This window comes from Aedes albopictus, chromosome 1, assembly GCF_035046485.1.
Source record: "Aedes albopictus strain Foshan chromosome 1, AalbF5, whole genome shotgun sequence".
Lineage (NCBI taxonomy): Eukaryota > Metazoa > Arthropoda > Insecta > Diptera > Culicidae > Aedes > Aedes albopictus.
In genome coordinates this window covers 277,692,719-277,703,743 of record NC_085136.1, presented here as the reverse complement: position 1 = coordinate 277,703,743, position 11,025 = coordinate 277,692,719, and the positions used below count along the sequence as shown (strand labels likewise).

Genomic DNA, 11,025 nt, shown 5'->3' with positions numbered 1-11,025 from the left:
TCGATTCGTCTAAAAGTACTCCGCGGGCCGCATCTTAAGGCTTGAAGGGTCGCATGCGGCCCGCGGGCCGCAGGATGAGCACCACTGTTTTAATAAATTTCGAAATGGTTCAAATTAAGATTACAATTTGACTAGTTCAAAGTTTGATTTCTTACCCTAACAAAGCTGTTATTTTAAAGTTATTGATAACAATCCGAAAGCAAAATTAGTTATGATTTCAAACTAATAATAAAGTAAGTTATAGGGTACTAGGGTCTTGTACCATTTGAGCAGCTGTACATATTTTGGGCACTTGCCGCTATAACTAAATCAATTTTATACCTAATTGTCACACAATGTGTTACGTACACAGCAAATAATTTTGTAATATCCAGGCGCGTAACTTGTGGCGATGCAACCGATTTCGAACGTAATTTAATTTGGATGCATCGTTTTCCAACAAATATCACACTCACCATGTACACCTTGGTTGGCACAGGAAAGTATCAACAAACCCACTCCAGCAGATACCTAGAAGCAGTATTATATTTATCCTACACCATCTAACTCGGTGAAATAGCCGAGAGGTAAGGGATATGCCTCTCAATCAACGGATCAGTGTACAAATCCATGCCAATATTTTACTTATATATGATTCATCTATAGATCCGGTTCTAGCGATTGCTAGACCCACTTTCAAGCTGCGGCGGCTAATTTGTTGCATGAAAATGATGTAGGCGTTTACATCACTTTTACGACGCAACTGATGTGCAGCGAAAATGATGTGATATCACAAGATTTTTTTTGCTGTGTACACTATCTAGCCCTCTATACCAAAATTCAAATAAATTGGCTTGAAATTGACTTTGTTATAGCATCAAGTGCCCTAAATAGATACATCTGCCCAAATGGTACAAGCCCCAATATGAATATCAAAACAAGCGTTTAGAACATATAAGTAATCATTGCTAGTTATGTATTAGACACATTCTACCGTGACGTTACAACGTTTTGACGCCTCTTTGTTCAGATTTTTCACTATAACTCGTAAATTCGACCGTAAACCCTCAAAAATTTGCATATTCGGATTCGTAATGAGTAGCGTGAGTAGTTACAACGTTGTAACGTCACGCTACTCATTACCATTTTCAACATACTTTTCCAATGAAAACTAACGGTTCAACAGATTAAACTTATTGGAAATTTTACAAAGAATCCGAATATGCAAAAATATTTGAGGGTTTACGGTCGAATTTACGAGTTATAGTGAAAAATCTGACCAAAAAGCCGTCAAAACGTTGCGTTGTAATGTCACGGTAGAATGTGTCATTATATAAAATTAATTGAAAATTCCACTTAAATCGTTTGCGTCCCTCCTAAATATCGACCGAAATCGCTCATTTTTGCACAGCTCACTTATTTTGACCAGTAGATCACTTTCCATTTGGGAAATTATGTACATTTTTCAAAACTAGCCCCACCCACAAAGCATACATTCTTTGTGTGGGGCAGTCAACCCTAATGTAATGACAAAATTAAAAAAAAATATAAGTCTAAGTAGTTTTGATGAACTACAAACTCATCAAGTAGAGCAATATTCTGAGGTTCACTATATTGAATTTGTATGGAATAGCTACAAATATACGTAACTAAATATACTAAGTATACTTAAAAAGGAACATAAAACAGGTCATAATTATTATAGTGTCTCTTGTCTGTGTTGTCTCGTTCAGTCTCAATTAGAGTAACTATAGATGATATGCTGGTAACAATGTAAATCTGGAATAATTTGTTTTCAATTCAAAACTTGTTATTTTTGTGCTAATGTTTATTATTTTTTGTACACTCTCAATGGTATAATAATAACTAAATTTGTTCCATAACAAAACATATTAAAATCACGGCATAAATATCACAAGGCAGGCCAGTAACCTATGTAAACATAAATTTTGGATGTAAACATGTGACGTCATTCTAATCGTTCTTCACATGATCAAATTGATGTGGAGTACTAGATCGCCACTGAACGATTTGAATTACGTCATCAAAAAACTGTCAGTTTTCCGGAAGATATCACCTAGAAGGTTGTACACCGTGATTAAAATATTATTTTATGGGTGTATATCAATAGCTTAATCATAACAAAATAAGATTGTCAAACAAAACATGTTATGGAAAAGTAATGCTTTGATAAGTTAATAATAACAAAACAAGATATAAAAACAGGTTGTGTGATTTGATAGTTGATATTCCCCTCTGCTCGGGATTCCTTGCTTGAATTTTCCACGCATCGAGATAGGCCAAGAAATTTGTTGCGATCAGCGTACTTAGTACTTATATCCATTACGCAGAAATTTAAACTATTTAGTGAGTCGCCTTAATGAAAGAAGATTGTAAGTATGTAGTTCCTGAAAACTGTGCAGTGATCTTTGAAATTGGATTTTTTTTTAAAGCTAATAGCTTGTAGTGTTATGGTAGTTATGGAGGGCTAGTTTGAAAGTGCGTTTTGAGCGCGGAAAGTAATCACTGAAGCCTGGTTTACATGGAGCAAGTAACTTGATTCAAGTGAATGGAAAATGCCCAATTGAATGCGAATTGAACATGTAAACACCACCGGATTTTACTACGAAATGTTAATGAGAATTGCCAGCCACTTCTCCAGAACTTTGCCCAGGGATTCCGTTTGAAATTCCATTTAAAATTTTTGCACAAACGATCCCAACAATTTTTCTTTCAATTTCTCTAGGGAACCTGTCAAGGATTCCGACTATGTAAATCTCTGGGTTCGCAATTACTGTCCTTATCGTCGTTCTCAAACTTCAATCCTAGATATTCGATATAAACCGATAGTTAAGAATTTCATTTTCAAAGAAATACTATGAAAATTTCCTGGACTGACCGGGAATCGAGCTCGTCACTCTCAGCATAGTCTCGTTAAATACCCGAGTGTTTACCACTTCGGATGTATGGGTCCTTATCTAATTCATAATATCTTGAAACCGAGATTGTAAATCTAAACTGTTACGGAATGCACAGTATAGCCGAACATAAAAACATTTGTGACACGGTCAACCGCAAATTGAGCACCACTGCTTTAATCTCACAGCTCTCACTTACCGGGGATTTCCATCATGCCGGTATCGACGAACCAGAGACGATCGCAACGATCGACACGAGGTCGGTAGACGGTGACCAACCGGTTGGCATCGGGTTGCAGGTCGGCCTGTTTTGGGAGAACGTTTCGTGGGGAGAGAGAGATGTAGGAATAGAATTTATTGTTATGCCAAACTGTTTTTTACAATCTTCCTGCTAGATTTTATAAAATATTTTCAATTGTTGATTGGGTGCAATAAAACTACAATAAAACTGTGATTGGACAACCTACCCGAAGTTCGTTAAGCTCAAAGCTCGGATACGGCTTCAGGACCGGGTTCGTTACCGGGTACGGTGGCTCGACCTCCACGACGTTCAACGTTGACGGGATACCCCATCGCCGACGTGGAACCGTTACGAAAACCCGATTCTTATAGTGGACACCACTCATCGGGATATTGTTAATCGGAATGTACCCATCGGGTGCGGAAAGAACTGCGAATGAAACTGGGGTTAGTACTTTCGCGGGACCTCGGATCCTGATGGCTGTGGGACACTACTGACCACTTGCGGGGGCATCGAACTCCACCTGTTGCCATTTGAGGACCTCTTCGACCTGTCGCTGACCGCAGGTCAGGACCGCGAAAGTCACCACGCACAGAAACACGAGGCGCAGCATTCCAGAGATGGCTTCAGAATACACTTATCACTACTAATCAAGCAGGTTTCCAACGGCGAACGAGACAAAAAAAAAACACTTTCGAACTGCTTCGAGTCCTGCCGTAGACTGACGACGATCGATGAGCAGAAGATCCGATTATACGGCGCATTGAGGATCCATTGAAGAGTGTAAATTCTCCCGGAACACGCAGAGAGAAGAGAGTGTGAGCGATCGTTGATACTGACTGGACTGGTGAGATGAAGATGATCATCGATCGGAAGCTGAGACAAACCAGATTTTAGAGGTTTGGCTTGTTCAACATTTTCGACACATTCGTTTGGATTGTTTGTTTCTTCTGGGCTAAGCTAATGGATGTACCGCCTTTCTACCATAACCCAACTAGCATCTTTTCATATATGCTAATTGAATTCACTTACAGGTGTCATGGGAAATGCAATTTTATTGAAACAGGTTTGGCGGGACTTCCACAGATTACAAAAATTTGGGCCTTCTCTGAAAGTAATTTAAAAATTTAAATAAAACAGATAACAAGTGGGAATCGTTTGCCTTCGAAGAATTTAAATAAGACACATACATTAAAATCATCAACTCAGTTTAGAGATAGAGCATTGACCCATCTTCGACTCGGAATCAGTTTGCAATGAATTTTAGTCATTGACCTTGCCAAGACTCAGCACAAACAACCAACGGTATACCTTTTCTCATTCTCAGATTTCAGTTGTCAATCCGCACCGTATTGCGATATGTTGTTCAACCAGATTTGGCGCGTCTCGTCGATTTTACCGCATGATGGTTGAAATGAGTCAATCAGAGACTGCAAACAAGTCGCGGAAAAAGGAACGTCCACAGATTGTGTCACACAAGAATTGTTCATTTTCAAATACCCCTTCACACCATGTCACGCTTTTTGTATAGGGCCTTCAAAATTTTCGTTTGGGTTGTCAATGTATACTTACCTCCCTCCTCACTTCAAAGCGTGGCGTAATTTATGAACGTTTCCGTAGCAGATTTTATTGTGGAAACCAGTTTCAATAATCAAAATACCTACCAAACAAGAATGCGTGGGTAGTCATTCAATTATGCCCCTTGTTTTGCTGAACGTAAACTATCTTCCTCCTTCCTCCTCCTCAACATGGTTTTGTTTCTGAACGTTATCACCGTTTGCAGAATTTGATGCATAATTTTGCAAACAAACAAACAAACAAACAAACAAACAAACAAACAAACAAACAAACAAACAAACAAACAAACAAACAAACAAACAAACAAACAAACAAACAAACAAACAAACAAACAAACAAACAAACAAACAAACAAACAAACAAACAAACAAACAAACAAACAAACAAACAAACAAACAAACAAACAAACAAACAAACAAACAAACAAACAAACAAACAAACAAACAAACAAACAAACAAACAAACAAACAAACAAACAAACAAACAAACAAACAAACAAACAAACAAACAAACAAACAAACAAACAAACAAACAAACAAACAAACAAACAAACAAACAAACAAACAAACAAACAAACAAACAAACAAACAAACAAACAAACAAACAAACAAACAAACAAACAAACAAACAAACAAACAAACAAACAAACAAACAAACAAACAAACAAACAAACAAACAAACAAACAAACAAACAAACAAACAAACAAACAAACAAACAAACAAACAAACAAACAAACAAACAAACAAACAAACAAACAAACAAACAAACAAACAAACAAACAAACAAACAAACAAACAAACAAACAAACAAACAAACAAACAAACAAACAAACAAACAAACAAACAAACAAACAAACAAACAAACAAACAAACAAACAAACAAACAAACAAACAAACAAACAAACAAACAAACAAACAAACAAACAAACAAACAAACAAACAAACAAACAAACAAACAAACAAACAAACAAACAAACAAACAAACAAACAAACAAACAAACAAACAAACAAACAAACAAACAAACAAACAAACAAACAAACAAACAAACAAACAAACAAACAAACAAACAAACAAACAAACAAACAAACAAACAAACAAACAAACAAACAAACAAACAAACAAACAAACAAACAAACAAACAAACAAACAAACAAACAAACAAACAAACAAACAAACAAACAAACAAACAAACAAACAAACAAACAAACAAACAAACAAACAAACAAACAAACAAACAAACAAACAAACAAACAAACAAACAAACAAACAAACAAACAAACAAACAAACAAACAAACAAACAAACAAACAAACAAACAAACAAACAAACAAACAAACAAACAAACAAACAAACAAACAAACAAACAAACAAACAAACAAACAAACAAACAAACAAACAAACAAACAAACAAACAAACAAACAAACAAACAAACAAACAAACAAACAAACAAACAAACAAACAAACAAACAAACAAACAAACAAACAAACAAACAAACAAACAAACAAACAAACAAACAAACAAACAAACAAACAAACAAACAAACAAACAAACAAACAAACAAACAAACAAACAAACAAACAAACAAACAAACAAACAAACAAACAAACAAACAAACAAACAAACAAACAAACAAACAAACAAACAAACAAACAAACAAACAAACAAACAAACAAACAAACAAACAAACAAACAAACAAACAAACAAACAAACAAACAAACAAACAAACAAACAAACAAACAAACAAACAAACAAACAAACAAACAAACAAACAAACAAACAAACAAACAAACAAACAAACAAACAAACAAACAAACAAACAAACAAACAAACAAACAAACAAACAAACAAACAAACAAACAAACAAACAAACAAACAAACAAACAAACAAACAAACAAACAAACAAACAAACAAACAAACAAACAAACAAACAAACAAACAAACAAACAAACAAACAAACAAACAAACAAACAAACAAACAAACAAACAAACAAACAAACAAACAAACAAACAAACAAACAAACAAACAAACAAACAAACAAACAAACAAACAAACAAACAAACAAACAAACAAACAAACAAACAAACAAACAAACAAACAAACAAACAAACAAACAAACAAACAAACAAACAAACAAACAAACAAACAAACAAACAAACAAACAAACAAACAAACAAACAAACAAACAAACAAACAAACAAACAAACAAACAAACAAACAAACAAACAAACAAACAAACAAACAAACAAACAAACAAACAAACAAACAAACAAACAAACAAACAAACAAACAAACAAACAAACAAACAAACAAACAAACAAACAAACAAACAAACAAACAAACAAACAAACAAACAAACAAACAAACAAACAAACAAACAAACAAACAAACAAACAAACAAACAAACAAACAAACAAACAAACAAACAAACAAACAAACAAACAAACAAACAAACAAACAAACAAACAAACAAACAAACAAACAAACAAACAAACAAACAAACAAACAAACAAACAAACAAACAAACAAACAAATAAACAAACAGCTCTAAAGATTCTCTAGCTTCTCTTGCTCTTTAGCTTCTTTTGCTTCTATAGCTTCTCTAAAACTTCTCTAGCTTCTCTTAAGCTTCTCAAGCTTCTCTAAAGCTTCTGTAGCTTATCTAAAGCTTCTCTAAGATTTCTCTAACTTATTTTGTTTCTCTAGCTTCTCAATTTTTTTTTACTTTTCTAAGGGTTCACTAGCTTCTCTAGCTTCTTTTGCTTCGCTAGTTTCTCCAGCTTCTCTAGCTGGAGTTTCTCGTGATTCTCTAAAGCGTCTCTAGGTTCTTCAAAGCCTCTCTAAAGCTTCTCTAGCTTCTCAAGCGTTTCTCTACCGTCTTTAGCTTCTCAAGCGCTTCTATATCTTCTTTAGCTTCTCTGAAGCGTCTGTAAAGCTACTCTAGCTTCTCTTGCTTCTCTAAGGCTTATCTAGCTTCTATAAAGCCGCTCTCAAACTTTACTAGCTTTTGTAGCTTCTCCAAAGCCGCTCTAGTTTTTCTTAATTCTCTAGCATCTACTGCGTCTCCAGCTTCTTTTGCTTGTCTAGCTTGTTGTACTTCTCTAGCTTCTCTAAAGCTTCTCACACAGATAAAATTAATGAGATTTACACGTCATGTAAACTTCATTTTAGTGATGTAAATTTATTGTTATGATGGTTTACATGATATATCATGTAAATTTGTGGTATATGTCATGTAAACTCTCAGAGTCATGCTGAATTACATGACATATAATGGAAGTTTACATGATATTTTATGACTTTTACATGATATGTCATGTAAACTTCTGTGATATCCCACGCTCCAATTATGTGCATCATATGTCACAGAATTTTACACTCTTTTTTTCGATCTGTGCAAGCTTCCCTAGATTTTCTTGTTTCTTTAGCTGTTTTTGCTCCTCTTGCTTCTCTAGCTTCTGTAAAGCTTTTCTAGCTTTTCTAGCTTCTCTAAAGCCTCTCTAAAGCTTTTCTTGTTTCTCTAAACTTCTCTTGCTTCTCTTACTTCCTTACTTCTCTAAAGCTTTTCTTGTTTCTCTAGCTTCTCTTGCTTTTTTGAAGTTTCTCTAGCTTCTCAAGCTACTCTAGCTTATCTAATGCTTCTCTAGCTTCTATAAAGCCTTTCTAAAGCTTCACTAGCTTTTCTACCTTGTCTAAAGTCTCTCTAAAGCTTCTCTAATTTCTCTAGCATCTCTTGCTTCTCTAAAGTCTCTCTAATGCTTCCCTAGCTTCTGTAAAGAGTATCTGTACATTTTCTAGTTTCTCTAAAGCCTCTCTAAAGCTTCTCTAGCTTCTCAAGCTTCTCTAAAGCTTGCCTAGCGTATCTTACCGCTATAAAACTTCTCTAGTCTCCCTAGCTAGCTTCTTTAAAGCCTCACTAAAGCCGCACTAAAGCCTTACTAAAGCTTCATTACAGCGGTTCTAAAGCTTATTCACGCAGAAAAATAACACACATTAGAACCAAATATAAAGAGACTTTGTTTCTAAGTTGCGAGGTTTATTGAATCAAAGAAATATTTCTTTGTTTTCAATATTGGAGAATGGATAATGCCAATATGAGCAAGGTGATTCAGTTTTACCTTCAGATTTTCAAGAGCAGATCTGGTTGTGAACGATAACTCGCTATCACTATAGCATATTATAGCAGTATTCGTGTTCGATTCTCGCTCGCCTTTTTTATTTTGCTTCCACTTTCAAACAAAAATATTTTGTTTTTGAATCTAAGTCCGTGAATATTTGTTTCAAAAAAATAAAGTCTAAAGTCAAAAAGTATTTGAAACTACAATCAGTGCCGCGGAGGCGTGATTGTTAAATCAATGAAAACAATGCTTTGAAACAAATACCAAATGTATTTGATTCAAAGAAAAATGGTAGTGAGCCGTGGTTCAATGGTTTATTTTCTTTGATTCAAAGCACTTTATTTTTGAGTTTAAAATATTTTTTTCTGCGTGTAGCTTCTCCAAAGCCTCTCTAAAGCTTCTCTAGCTTCTCTACTCTCTCAAGATACTCTTGTTTCTCTGGTTTCTCAAGCATCTCTTGCTTCTCTTGCACTATAGGATATCAGGCGGACAAAAATCAGAAAAGTGACTTCCACTAATGCTTGTTCTGAAATTTTCTATTGATAATAAACATATAAACTAAGAGAAATCTAGAATTTCAAGTTTCTAGCTGATGTAGTTACAAAGATATTGAGTATCAAAGTTGAGTAAAGCTAAAAAATGTAATTTTCGCAAAAAAACAACACATAATTTCAAATCGATATTTTCTAATTATTATCATCATTATCTATTGGTTTCAATACATCATTGGTAAGATAATGAAGCAAGCTTTCCAACAAACACGTGGTTTTGTGAAATATGAAAAAAGGTACAAGAAGAAGAAGAAGTTGAAAAAGGCATGAGATTCAAATTTTGATAATCGGCATCTTTTTTTCCCAAACATTCCCAGGCTCAAAATCAGTTTATGGTCAAGCTTTAGGTCTACTCTAATGATTTTGTATGCGAAATGCGGTAAATTGCGGTCTTGGGAGATTCAGCGTTTTTTACGCACGAGACCGCCCGGGCGCACCCCTTGAGATTAAACGACGATTCTCAAACATTCTAAGCAAATTTCCTTGGAATTCATTTTTAAAAGTAACTAGACAATAGTGTTGATCATTCTAAGCACAAAAAAAAACAAAAGAAAAATTTAAAAAATAAAACAAATTCAAATTTTTTATATATTATCAGTTATTTGACCATATTGAAAATACGCCCTTTTCAAAACTTGGTCGTGATGTTTTAAAATGTTCATAAACAATATATTTTAGTCAAACCAACTACAGAATACTAATAAATCCTCGAAAATATGACGAAAATATTTTTGTCCGCCTGCTTGTATGGGAATCCCCCATAGTGTCTTGGTTCTCTGTAGCTTCTCTAGCTTCTCTAAAGCTTTTCTAGCTATTCCAGCTTTTCCAGTTTCTCTGGCTTCTCCAGCTTCTTTTGCCTCTCTAGCTTCTCTAAAGCTACTCTAGCTTCTCTAGTTTCTATAGCTTCTCCAAAGCCTCTCTAAAGCTTCTCTAATTTCTCCAGCTTCTCGAAAGCCTCGCTAGAGCTTCTTTAGCTTTTCTAGACTCTGTAGCTTGCCTAGCTTCTTTAAAGCTTCTCCAGCTTATCTAAAGCTTCTCTAGCTTTTTTAAATTATTTTCAAAGCTTCTCTAGATCCACTATAAAGTTTCCTTAATTTTTCTTGTTTCTCTAGCATCTTATGCTACTCTAGCTTCGCTAATGCTTCTCTAGATTCTCCATCTTCTCTAGCAAAGCAAGAGAATTTTTTGCTTCTTTTGCTTCTTTAGAGTTTCTATAAATGCTTTTATAGCTTCTATTAAGTCCAGGGTCTGCTAGATACTATACACAAAAATACAAAACAAAACTTCATTGAACTTCAAAAAAATGGCAGTCTATCAGCTACAATCAAGACAGCTTTCATACATATCGTTAGTGCTACAATCAAGACAGCTTTCATACATATCGTTAGTTTTCGTTTGGTATGTGTCTTTCGCTTTTCCGGACTAACCTTGAATAATGGCTGAAGTGGATGTGAATGTTTCACTAAGATTAATTTTCAATTTTTGTTCAACACTTCAAAAGAACTGTATTTTATTGCTCAACATACAAAATTTTGTGTTTCAATTATGTTTATATGTGAAGAAAACTGAATTGATCTTGCATTTTTCATAAAAAAAATTAATTCCAGTTACGCATTTTTTTACTTTAATCCGTTGCAA

The 11,025-nt window shown here is 34.4% G+C and overlaps 2 protein-coding genes across 3 annotated transcripts in view; one reads left to right on the top strand and one right to left on the bottom strand.

The window, feature by feature from the left end:
• LOC109412587 (L-dopachrome tautomerase yellow-f2) overlaps window positions 1-3,885 on the bottom strand; it is a 439,236-nt gene extending 435,351 nt beyond the window's left edge. Inside the window, exons 1-3 of the mRNA XM_019686212.3 lie at window positions 3,637-3,885; window positions 3,365-3,567; window positions 3,097-3,202 (exon numbers count right to left, since the gene is read on the bottom strand). Of these exons, the coding sequence (XP_019541757.3) occupies window positions 3,097-3,202; window positions 3,365-3,567; window positions 3,637-3,751 (424 nt within the window). The 5' untranslated portion in view covers window positions 3,752-3,885. The remainder of the gene's footprint in view (window positions 1-3,096; window positions 3,203-3,364; window positions 3,568-3,636) is intronic.
• LOC109412593 (fibroblast growth factor receptor homolog 1) overlaps window positions 1-11,025 on the top strand; it is a 595,864-nt gene that overhangs the window by 44,975 nt on the left and 539,864 nt on the right. The window lies entirely within an intron of this gene.